The 13,209-nt window shown below is 42.0% G+C and overlaps 1 protein-coding gene across 1 annotated transcript in view; it reads right to left on the bottom strand.

The window, feature by feature from the left end:
• The window catches only part of NSG1 (neuronal vesicle trafficking associated 1), a 117,883-nt gene that overhangs the window by 38,753 nt on the left and 65,921 nt on the right, over positions 1-13,209 (bottom strand). Inside the window, exon 4 of the mRNA XM_073574495.1 lies at positions 3,183-3,293. Within this exon, the coding sequence (XP_073430596.1) occupies positions 3,183-3,293 (111 nt within the window). The remainder of the gene's footprint in view (positions 1-3,182; positions 3,294-13,209) is intronic.

Here is a 13,209-nt window from a genome sequence, read left to right as displayed (position 1 = left end):
TAAAATGAAACGTTTTAGCAGGAGACCATGGAGGATCCAACACAGAAACATAGAATAGCTAGACTGCAGTTTGCCAAATGTACGTGAATAGGCAAAAATCCTTTCTGGGAAAGCAGTCTTCTGGACAGATGAGACCAATATAGAGCTTTCTGGTCAAGCACATCATTCTACTATTTACTAAAAATGGGGTCTAAAGAGACAAGAACAAAGTACCTACATTCAAACATGGTGGAGGTTCAAAGATGTTTAGGGATTGTCTTGCTGCCTCTGGCACTGGGTGCCTTGATGGTGCGCAAGGCATCATGAAAGCTGAAAATTTCCAAAGCATTTTGGGTTGCAATGTAGTGCCCAATGTCAGAAAGCTGGGTTTGCTTCCCAGGTCATGGGTCTTCCAGCAGGACATACTTCAAGAAGCATCCAGAAATGGATGGGTACAAATCGCTGGAAAGTTCTGAAGTGGCCAGCAATGGGTCCAGATCGAAATCCCATTGATCACCTGTGGAGAGATCTTAAAAATGCTGTTGGTAGAAGGAGCCTTAAAATGAGAGATCTAGAGCAGTTTGCAAAAGAAGAGTGACCCAAAATTCCAGTTGAGAGGTGTAAGAAGCTCATTGATGGTATAGGAAGCGATTGATTGCAGTGATTTATTTCAAAAGGTGTGCAACAAAATTTTAAGTTGAGGGTGCCAACAATTTTGTCTTGTCCATTTTGGGGGTTTTGTGTGAAATTATGTTCTTTTCTTTTCAATGTTCTTTTTATTAATTTTTTTAAAGCATAAAATCAACAAATGCATTAATATGTTATTACAATGTTACTTTGTTACATATTAGGTTTACGGTATTCTAATAAAGACAGACCGCAACTAACCACAACCCCTACAATTTAAGTCATTGTCTTGCAACATGCATTATAGAACCATATTAGGGATATTAACTTGACACATGGGGTGTTTAGTGTACACTACCTATCATGAAACCAAATAGCCCAGGCTCACCTACAGTACACAGCTTTTTCGGAATAACTGACTGAAACAGCAAACAAAAGACTAAAGGCCCTTTTACATTTAGCGATGCACCAGCGATCCGACCAGCGATACGACCCGGTCAGGATCGCTGGTGCATCGCTAAATGGTCGCTAGTGAGCTTTCACACAGAAAGATCTCACAGCGATGCAGCAGCGACGCAGCGGACGATACTTACCTTTCACACACAGCGATCCAGACGTCCTCCCGCCCGCGTCCACGCGTCGCTCGTCTCACACAGCAGGAAGCGGACGACGAGAAATGGAGCCGCCCGATCTCGCGCGATCAGCGATGGACAGCGGGGGAGCCGGTCGGAGGTAAGTATCACACATAGCGATATCGCTAGCAATATCGCTATAACGTCACAAAATCAGTGACGTTTTAGCGATATTGCTATGTGTAAAACCCCCTTAATAGAGAGTAGTAGTAAAAGAGGGGAAAAGCAGGACAGATAAGACAGAAAAGATAGAAAAAGTAGGGGAAAGGGGGCAGGGATTAGCGAGGCATTTCTAGGCAGTAACCTGAGTCAAGTCTGAATGTATTTTCGATCTGAAGAGAATCCATGGTCTCCAGGAATCCTGAAATAAAGCTTGTGAGAGGTTCACATGCGCCACCAATTCAGCCGTGTAGTACAGTTGATCTATCTTATAGAGTAATTGTTGACGCGTGGGACTGTTAGTGGTTTTCCAGTGTGTGGGTATCAGAAGCTTGGCTGCCGCTATTATGTTATGTGCCAATATAGAGAATTTCTTAGTCCCCGGCCACACCGGAAAGTTCAGCAATGCATTTTTAGGCGTTAGAATGGCTTTCTTCCCAGTTACTTCCTGTATAACTTTTTCTGTGAGCGCCCAGAAGCGTTTTATGATTGGACAAGTCCACCATAGATGGAGATAGTCACCCTCACCAGTACCACATCTCCAGCAGTTTGTGTGAAGATTCACCCGCCAGGCCTGAAACTGTGTTTGCGAAATGTACCATCTGGACACTATCTTATAGGAGTTTTCCTGGGTTTTTAACACATTTAGTAGGGCCATGGGAATGTTTATATTTGTGAAGTATTTGTTCTTGCGAGAGCGTGTAACCTAAGTCTTTTTCCCACCTTGCTATAAAGGCTCGCTTAAAGCATTGGTCTTCAAGAAGAAGTTCTTGGTATATTGTGGATAATATTTTTGTGGGTTTATTTAATTTGGAGCATAGAGTCTCGAAAGGTGTGAGTTTGCACGTGAGATCTGTGTTATAACATATTCTTTTCAATGTCTCTTTTATTGTGGAGTATTGTATGAAGTTTGTTTGCTAGCCTGGGTAGTTTAAAGAGCTCTGGGAGTGATGGAAGCACTCCATCCATTAACAATTGGTCTATCGTGGTTAAATTATGTTCAGTTTGCTTTTTTTTTTCTCTGTTTTTTTTTGTGTTCCAATACACACAAAGGAAATAAATTTGTATAACAAAACATGTGTAATTGTAATAATTACCTGGGAGAAATACTTCATTTTCTGGAACAATTTTAATGGTGCCAACACTTTCAGCCATGACTCTAGATCATTTGATGTTGACGTCATAAGGGGAGTAAAATACAGTAGCCACAGGGTACAAGCGGAAAATGAAGGCTGCGGTACCATATTGGCACCTCCATAACACTCCTTGTGGATGGTGCCACCAATTCAATAGGATGTACTAAACAATGGAGCGCCCAGTAGCTCATAAAAAGGAGATTGTTGCTCCATTAAGGTCAGGTGCTCCAAGGTCCATATTTAGTTTTCTGAATGCTAAAAAAGTTTAAAATTAATATTACAGAATATTAGATATTACATAACAAATGGGCCCCTATCCGAGAAGACTATGGGCCCTGATCTCTAAATGTTTGTTATAAGGAACCTTCATCACGTGTCTCTAGCAAATTCCTCTTCTATAAGGCAATTCATTGGTAGTGAAAGCAATGAAATTCATTAGCTGAGCCCCATGTAAAGTCTCCGGTAGACTTAGTGCACATGACATGTTTGCCCCTCTAATACTGGCTATTATCCTTTTGCCAGTTATCGGCGTTATCGTTAGGTAGAAGCCTGCATTGCCTAATGCCTTGGGATCGCACCAATGATCTCATCGAGGCTGGAGAACGTCACAGAAGTTCAGTTCAATGTTAACACAACATACTCGTCTTACCTTGAGCACAAATCCCTCAGGACAGGCATGATCATACTTGTACACCTTGTAGACTACTAGGAATACGACGCACGCCAGAAATGCCAAAGCAAAGAGGACAAGGACGGTAACCTGTAAAAAAAAAAAAAAAAAAAAAAAGACAGATTTCAGAAATTCTCTCCTCTGCTTTGTTCTGTTCTATCTCCTAGAAGGCTTTGTACAGTACATGCCTTCATTGATGAGGTGGGGCACGTTTGCCAAAAGTAGGAATTGAAGAGAATGCATAGATGCACGTATTACAGTCATATGTAAAAGTTTGGGCACCCCTATTAATGTTAACCTTTTTTGTTTATAACAATTTTGGTTTTTGCAACAGCTATTTCAGTTTCATATATCTAATAACTGATGGACGCAGTTATATTTCTGGATTCAAATGAGGTTTATTGTAGTAACAGAAAATGTGCAATCTGCATTTTAATAAAATTTGACCGGTGCAAAAGTATGGGCACCTCAACATAAAAGTGACATTAATATTTCGTAGATCCTCCTTTTGCAAAAATAACAGACTCTAGTCACTTCCTGTAGCTATTAATGAGTTCCTGGATCCTGGATGAAGGTATTTGTGACCATTCCTGTTTGCAAAACAATTCCAGTTCAGTTAAGTTTGATGGTCGCCGAGTATGCACAGCCCGCTTCAAATCATCCCACAGATGTTCAATGATATTCAGGTCTGGGGACTGGGATGGCCATTCCAGAACATTGTAATTGTTCCTCTGCATGAATGCCTGAGTAGATTTGGAGCGGTGTTTTGGATCATTGTCTTGCTGAATTATCAATCTCCTGAGTAACTTCAACTTCGTCACTGATTCTTGCACATTATTGTCAAGAATCTGCTGATACTGAGTTGAATCCATGCGACCCTCAACTTTAACAAGATTCCCGGTGCCGGCATTGGCCACACAGCCCCAAAGCATGATGGAACCTCCACCAAATTTTACTGTGGATAGCAAGTGTTTTTCTTGGAATGCTGTGTTTTTTAGCCTCCATGCATAACGCCTTTTTGTATGACCAAACAACTCAATCTTTGTTTCATCAGTCCACAGGACCTTCTTCCAAAATGTAACTGGCTTGTCCAAATGTGCTTTTGCATACCTCAGGCAACTCTGTTTGTGGCGTGCTTGCAGAAACGGCTTCTTTCGCATCACTCCCATACAGCTTCTCCTTGTGCAAAGTGCGCTGTATTGTTGACCGATGCACAGTGACACCATCTGCAGCAAGATGATGCTGCAGGGCTTTGGAGGTGGTCTGTGGATTGTCCTTGACTGTTCTCCCCATTCTTCTTCTCTGTCTTTCTGATATTTTTCTTGGCCTGCCACTTCTGGGCTTAACAAGAACTGTACCTGTGTTCTTCCATTTCCTTACCATATTCCTCACAGTGGAAACTGACAGGCTAAATCTCTGAGACAACTTTTTGTATCCTTCCACTGAAAAGCTATGTTGAATAATCTTTGTTTTCAGATCATTTGAGAGTTGTTTTGAGGAGCCCATGATGCCACTCTTCATAGCAGAATCAAATAGGAGAACTACTTGCAAGTGGCCACCTTAAATACCTTTTCTCATGATTTGATACACCTGGCTATGAAGTTCAAAGCTCAATGAGGTTACAAAACCAATTTAGTGCTTCAGGAAGTCAGTAAAAAGTAGTTAGGAGTGTTCAAATCAAGAAAATGATAAGGGTGCCCATACTTTTGCACCAGTGAAATTTTGTGTAAATGCAGATTGCACATTTTCTGTTAGTACAATAAACCTCATTTGAATCCAGAAATATAACTGAGTCCATCAGTTATTAGATATGTGAAACTGAAATAGCTGTTGCAAAAACCAAAATTGTTATAAAGAAAAAAGGTTAACATTAATAGGGGTGCCCAAACTTTTACATATGACTGTATATTCTCATGAATTCATAATAATAAAAGACTGGATAAACTGGATGTCAGAAAAATATCTGTTATGTTATTCCACATCCTGACTAGCGAATCTGCCTAGTTATCCAGGGACATATTCTTCATTGCGGCGCAACTTGGTATATTTGCCATTTTGTAGATCGGTAAAGCCTTTGTCACGTTGGGCACATGGCAATGATGTACTTAACTTGTTTTCACCAGACAACCATTTTATCATCTACCCTCAAGGGTCTGAATCCTGGGACATGCACTGATCTGCAGAACAGTGCACTTTTAACCCTGTTAGAATGGAGTGACAGTGCACACTGCCATTCCATTCTAACGGTGCGCATCCCAGTGGTCAAACCTCCACCGATCAATAAGTTATCACCTATCCTATGCATAGGTGATAACTTGCTTTCATTAAGAAATGAGCAACCCCACAGTTATAATAAAAATAGGTCCCTTTCAGGTGCCCCTGGACACCATTACACTCCTAACCACCCGCAACAGGTAGACCTGGCCTTCATCCCACTCTGACCATTTTTGCACATTTTTCTCTTCGCTGACGGCTAACGTAGAATTTCTGGTGACATAATTGTGCAGGTAAATTCTGTCCAGTCACCCTGATTTACCATGCATAATCCAATGTTCATCCGATCATGATTGTGGCAACTTAGCGAGATGCTTAAGGTATTGCTGCTGTGATCAGTAATGTCTGATTCCTCTGAGCAGCCGCTAATTACAGATACGATGTGTGTATGAAGGTAGGATAGTGACACGAGGTACAACAAAAAGCAGAAGTATTTGACAGCAACCAGACTGTTGACTCGCTTGGTGTTCCCATTATTACCCTTTTTTACGGTCCCTAATCTTAGTCACCATTGTGGTTCAACCAATCTGTGACCAAGTCACCTATATTCCTGGATGGGGAACACATATCTGTAATTTTTGTCTTTTTTTTCCCAAGTATTCCAACCTCCCTAATGTTGGTTATTCAAGCCTTTTATGCTACTTTTTCCTCTATGCTGATTTATGGCCGCTGACCACATCAAAGTAAGTTCAGATGATCATTGATGTGGTCATAAATAAGATAAGAGGAGCAGAAAAAGAGAGATGAAAAAGCTCCGAACTCTCCGGCCAACAGATCACTGAAAGATTCTCAAGACGCTCTGGAGCTAGCAAGGGCCAATTAAACAAGAAGCCCAGAAAAGCCAACTAGAACAATATTGCAAATATTAAACAATAAAAAAAGCATCTGAATGTGTCACATCCATTAAACATTCATGTTTATATCCATTGTGGCCTGTAACATTCCGGGAGCGTTTCCTGGATATACTCTCAATATACGGTGAAGCACAATTATGTCTTTATTTCAGCCGGCACAATAAACACATTTGTTCTTCTGACTATTATCATTTCTCATTATGCCTGTAAATAGCAGTAGACATTACATATTGCCATTAATAGGAAGAGCTGGTTATAATTATGTAAACTTGTGCTGCCCGTAAAATGAATGTATTTACGACGTGTAATTACTGTTCTTTGTCTGCTTTCCTATTACCATTTATTATTGTATAATGGGATGTGTGAAGATGTGTGTGACTATTAAACACATATAATTGGGTGATCAATGGAAGTGGAAGACTTTTTTTTTTTTTTTGTAATTTTACTTTCACTGAACATATAAAACTGGAGGAGAAAGATTAAAGAGACATACCCAGTATGGTTATATTATCATATACTGTAGATAAAGTTTGTGTTAGATAACTGTTATAGAGGGCACAAACCAAAGACAACCAAGCTGTAGAGTAAAAGTGCCTTAAAGATGTTGTCCCACAAACATTTTAATTAACAGATCTTAGAATAATAATAAAATCCATAATTGGATGTGTTAAAAAAAGTGTTAATTTGCCGAGATAATCTTATAAATTTTCCCTTGCTGAGTACTGTGTAATGGCTGTGTCCGACCGTGCAAAGCTGCTCCAGTTCATGGTCAGAATTTACCATAACTCATTGCCAGGGGAATAAGCATAAGTCACTTTTGATAAGTGAGTATACATACTTGAAACAGCAGAGGCTTCTTTATGAGATAAAACATTTTACTGTTTGTTTTAACACAGGAGTGATTATTTTTGCTGCATCTCCTGTCCTGTGGGCTCATTGTAAATCAAATCAGTGATCCATAAGCTAGCAGCAGATGGAGCTCCTATGTCAATGATTTGAATTATGATGAGCTCATAGGGCTGGAGACACAATTACTCCTGTGATAAACCAGGCAGGAAAATTGGTTATATCGGACAAGAAAATGTTACCTTTGAAAACAGCAGCCGTGAGCACCTGCAATTTTGTTTTTTTTACTCACTTATCAAAAGTGACTTATGCTTACCCCCTGGCCAGGGGCTGTTGTATATTCCTACCATGAGTTAAAGCAGCTTTGTGTGGTGGATACAGCAAATAACAGTACAGAGCAGGGGCAGATTTACAAGATTATCTCAGCACGGCAACACTTAACATAAGTGACTTGTGCTTACCCCCTGGCCAGGAGCTGTAGTATGTGCCGATCATGAATTGGAGCAGCTCTGCGAGGTTGCACACAGTAAGTAACAGTACAAGGAAGGGGCCCATTTATAAGATTATCTCAGCACAGGAACATTTTTTATCACATCCAATTTTGGAACTTATCATTATTCCCAGATCAATTTATTAAAATGTACTTTGTTTGTAGGACAACCACTTTATGGTGTTGCACAATAACCAGATATATAATATATGCATTTTATTCACATTGTAATGCAGTCATTATATTACTGTTGTGCTTCTGATTTATTGATATGTTGTGTAGTCCGTGGCTGCTCGACCAGAGTCCTGCAAGCCTTGTATTTCTTGCATTGTCTCTGGCATATCTTAGGCCTGTTTCACATTTCAGTTATTTGACGTTAGTCAAAATCCGCCAGGTTGTGAAAAAACGGATCCGTTTCCGTTGTGGCATAAACGGATGCCACCGGATCGGTTTTTTGATGGATCCGTTTTCTGATGGATCCGCTTTTTGACGGATCCGCTTTATCAGTTTAGGACTGAAATTTAAAGGAACACGAGTCTGGGAAAAGGAGAGAGAGAGAGAATGAGAGAGAATTTTTCTTCCGCCAGAACGGAATTTGGGGTTAAATTTCTGGCAAGGAAATTCTTCCGGGCATGCTCAGTGAGAAAAAGCGGATCCGTTGCCGGATTCCGTCAAAAAACGGTTGGCAACGGATCCGCCGCCCGTAGGCGACCATTATAACGAATGGCGGATAGCGGTGGATCCGTTGCTATCCGCTATTTTGACGCAGACAAAAAAAGTTTCATTGTCCGTCCACTAAACTCAGCGGACGCCAACATTTTGGCGGATCCGTCAAAAAATGGATCCAACGGATGACCATCCGTCAAAATCCGCCGCTAATGCAAGTCAATGGGAAAATTAACGGATCCGCCAAAAAAATGGCGGATCCGTTTTTTTGCAAAACGGCGGATTTTGACTGACGTCAAATAACTGAAGTGTGAAACAGGCCTTAGGGAGAAATTTCTTAAATTAGCTGAGAGGAAGACATAACCTTTTGTGTCAGTAGTATTGCCTGAGGCCTGTTTCACATTTCCGTTTATTAGATCAGTTGAAAGCCGCTAAAATGGCAGAAAACGGATCCGATGGCAGGATAGGAACGTGGGGCACGTACCATTGTTTTGACGGATCCAGCAAAGGTTGCATTTCAAAGGAACCCGTGCCTGGAAAAAAAAGAGAGATTCTTCAGCCGCCAGAACGGGATTTAGGGTTAAATTTCCACCAAAGGCAATTCTTCCGGGCATGCGCAGTGACAAATGCAGATCCTGCCAGCCAAAAAAAGTTTCATTGTCCGTCCTCACATGTCAGCGGACGCCAAAATTTTGGCGGATCCATGAAAAATCGGATCCAACAGATGACCATCCGTCAAGATCCGCCGATAATGCAAGTCAATGGGAAGAAAAACGGATCCGCCAAGAAAAATGGCGGATCCGTTTTTTTTTTCAAAACGGCGGATTTTGACTGATGGAGACAATCGGACGTGTGAAAGGGGCCTAAGGTGGACACTGCTTTGAAAGGCAGCAACTAGAGATCAGGGAATCTCTTGAAATTAGTTTGTCAGATTCATTCACATTGGTTGGCAGATTTGATTGAGTCCAAATAAAAGTAGAAAGTGTCCTGACTGCTTTTTATTATGCTCGGACCCCAAAGCATACTAAAAGGAGAGCGAGGAAGGTGTTAAGAATAATATCACACATTATACTCCCCTCCTAAGCCCCCATCTGACTCCTTATTTTGCCTCTGCAGCTTCCCGGATCTCCTTGTGTGGATGCCCACAAGGTTACATGGGGAGTCGACGCCTGGGTCTCAGAGGTAGAAAAACAGTGGAGGGCCAGGGATGCTGTGACGGTGGTGGGGGAGACATTAAGTAAGGAGTCGGGTAAGGGCCTAGGAGGTGAATATAATGTACTTTTATTTTAACCCCTTCCCAACCCTCGGAAAAATGAAATTTTTGCTGGATACATGCAAATTGAAAATTCTCAACAATTTCATATTAGCCAGAATTGGAAATTTGGGGGAAAATTTTTTGACAAATTAAGTTTGTTACAGCTTGATTAACTTTTTTCTAGTATCATTAATTTTTGTAACCTGGGAATAATCCTGTATAAAAGTTTTCGGTATCATCATGACAAAAGTATAGAAAATCACCGCTCAGCAGTCTCATTATCATAACAGACAGAATTACTATGACAGATAAAATACAATCCCAGCATTCACAATGTTACCACTCGGCTCCTCTCCCTCCCTGTACAGTGACCTCTGTGCAGATCACTGAGCATGCTCACAACACTCTCCCTTAGAAGTTATTTTCTGACTGAGGTTTCTTTTTCTCATATGGCATTTTCATATGCACAGAGCAGAAGAGCAGCACAGACATGATGGCTGCTCCTCATAATCATGCATAGAACACTTGAAGGATAAAAGAAATCGCAATCAGAAAAATAAAAAAGATTAGTAAAACAACCAGTTTCAGTATCGGGCTTTAGTTTTGAAAGAAGCAAAACTAGAGATCGAGATGGTTTCCCTTTAATACGAGCCGTATCATGCAAGAGTGGGAGATTGCTATGGTGATATGTTTCATCGCCTATTTGGAAGATGACAATAGTTTCAAATCTATTTATTGACAGATTATAATAGATATACATGAAAGAAGGAAGGGAAAGCAGAGGAAAATAGAAGGAATGGAATGAAAAGGAAGAAAAAGGATAGAAGAATGAGGCGAAAAAGGAAGGGGGGAGGACAAAAAGAAAGGGAAAGTTAAAAAGTAAAGGAGGACTAAAAGGAAAAAGGGAGGAAGATAAAGAATAAAAGGATAGAGGGAAGCAATGAATGAAGTAAGGATAGGAGCAGGAAAAGAGAAGGAAGGGAAGAAAGAGACTACAAAGTATAGAAAAGGGAAGGAGGCATGGAAGAAAGTAGTGGGAAGAAGAGATAGATATGAAAAATACAGAAGAAAGGAGGGAAAGCAGAAGAAATAGAAGGAATGAAATGAAAGGGAAGAAAATAGAAAGGGGAGAAGAAGGAAAAAAGAAAGAGAAAGTTAAAAAGGAAAGGAGGGCTGAAGGGAAGGATAAAGGGAGGAAGATAAAGAATCAAAGGATGGAGGGAAGCAAGGATTGAAGAAAAGGTAGGAGTAGGAAATGTGAAGGAAAGAATGAAAGGAAAGAGAAAAGAAAAAAAGGGAAAAATGGCCGGGAAGGAAGGGAGAGGAAGAAGGAAAAGAAAGCGCGACAGAGAAGAAAGAAGAGGGAAGGGAGGAGTTAGAGAAGAAAGACAGACAGACAAACAAAAGGAGTGAGGAAAAGAAGGAAGGAACAGAAGAAAATGGAAGAGTAAGAGAAAAGAAAGTAAGGTGGACAAAGCATAAAGAAAAACGTAAGGAGGAATGAAGAAAGATAGGAAAATAGAGAGGTAAAGATAGATAGATAATAGATATATAGCAGAAGGTACAGAACACCTATAACTTTAACAGAGGCGGCATTTTGCCAATTTGCCAAATTAAGTGTCACACAGTGCCTAAGGAACTAACCAGGTTTCTAGAACTAGGGATGCCTAGACGGTTACATGGGGGCTCGACGCCTGGGTCTCAGAGGTAGAAAAACAGAGAAGGGCCAGGGATGTTGTGACGTGGTGGGGGAGACATTAAGTAAAAAATACACTCACCAAACGGAATGGAACACGGGAGATAAAGGAATGAAAAAGAAATAGGAGAGGATGAGGATGTGCACACAAACAAAACTCCAAGCAACAATCTCCAAACGCCAACTCCAACCATGAACAACACCTTCAACTCCAGATCCAGGCAGTAAGAACTAACGGAGGTTTTCTTTTCCTTCATCTTTACTCACTTACTGTATTTTATATGCATTTTTCCTTGTTATGATGTGTAAATTTGTATGCATTTATATTGATGTCTTTTGTGATTTTGTGATTCACTAATTATTCACCATGTGAGTGCTGCACCGTGTTCATTGGTTGCAGCAAGTATTTAATCATGCTATTCTCAGTATTGAGCAGCTTTGAGAAAGAACAGTGTTCTGTTTGAAGCACGTAGCCTTATCTCACCATGTGAACTGCTGTCTATTTTTTTTTATCTACAATAAATTGGAATTTTTTTTGAAGCTGGAAAATCCTCCTTTTTTTCTCTTCATTATTATCCATGACGAATCCATGGCTTCCGTGCTTCCCCGCTCCACAGGCTATTAAGGTGAGCTGTTTTTTTTTTTTTCTTCTTTGGCAGTAAGAACTAACACCAGGCCCGCATATATAGCAGAGCGGAGTGGCCAACACTGAACAGCTAAGATAATCCACGAGCTTCAACTAAACAGATTAACCCTTGCACCGCCATCAAGGAAACAAACTGCACTGTGAGATGGTGAAGTACTTCTAACCAAGGCAGGAGTACATGAAATCAGACGCCGCAGTCTTCCGGCCCCTCTCTATCGCGGTAGGTCTGTGACATGAAGAGTGTTAATTCAGCAACACCACATGCCTTACCATTGACGCTAATTTACAAAGAAAGCTCTGTCTTAAAAGAGGGCATAATTTCAGGCTGCACTTTACTGCACCAAAATAACAGCCGTAAAATCCAGATGTAACTACACACAGTTTGTGTTGTGGTTTATGACGTCCTGTAATTATCATATGTGTCATGGACAGTGTAACATTGTGGTGCTGTGTAATTTCCAGCATATACAGAGAAGCAGTGAACACTGGCTGTAAACGGGAAAATGCATCCGCTGTCACGCCGCTGCCTGCTCTGCCTGCCCTGCGGCCGCACACACCATCGCTACCCGCGCCCCGTCTTACCGGGTCCGGCGCGTTCCCGTCCTCTCCTGCACCCGCTCCTGCCTCTGCTTCCTGTCAGGCACGCGGCCGGCCCCACCGCGCACGCCTCTCTGAGAGACCGGCCTCGCTCCTGGCTCACTATAGGTCCTGACCCGGAAGCACCTCTGCACCTGCCCTTATCAGGCCGCCTCGTCCTCCCTGGCGTTGCCTGATCGTCACTTGTGTGTAGCTAGTGACCCTGGTCCCTTGTCTGCCTGCCTTCCCAGTTCTCCCTGCTGCGTTACTCCGCTCCCTATCTCGGCCGTCCTGTTTAACCTGCTCCTTTGTGTCTCTCCCAGTGCCTGCCATCCCGTGTCCACTTCCAGTCTGTGTTCCTGTGTTCCAGTCCTGCTAGCCTGTGTCTTCATCTAGTCCGTGTCTCTTCGTTCCTGCCGTGCCTGCCTGAACTTTCCAGCCTGCACCCCTGTATTCCAGTCCTGCTGGCCTGTGTCTCCGTTCCCTCCGTCTGCCGTGATTCCAGTCCTGCACGTCCATCATCGCCTGCTGTGTCTGCTTTGTCCTCCTTGGGTACCGGCTGCCGCGGTGAGTAGTTTCTCCTGGACCTGTCCCTAACACTCCCTGTATACCATGTAGTCCCGCCTCTCGGCTTTACAGGCCTCCGACCCGGGGAGTGCGTCCCAGCTATCCAGCCTCCAGCAGGAGCTTGCACAGCAGCGAG

The sequence above is a fragment of the Dendrobates tinctorius genome, unplaced genomic scaffold (assembly GCF_039654945.1).
Source record: "Dendrobates tinctorius isolate UK_male_01 unplaced genomic scaffold, ASM3965494v1 ptg000039l, whole genome shotgun sequence".
Taxonomy (NCBI): Eukaryota; Metazoa; Chordata; class Amphibia; order Anura; family Dendrobatidae; genus Dendrobates; species Dendrobates tinctorius.
This window is presented reverse-complemented; position numbering and strand designations above follow the sequence as displayed.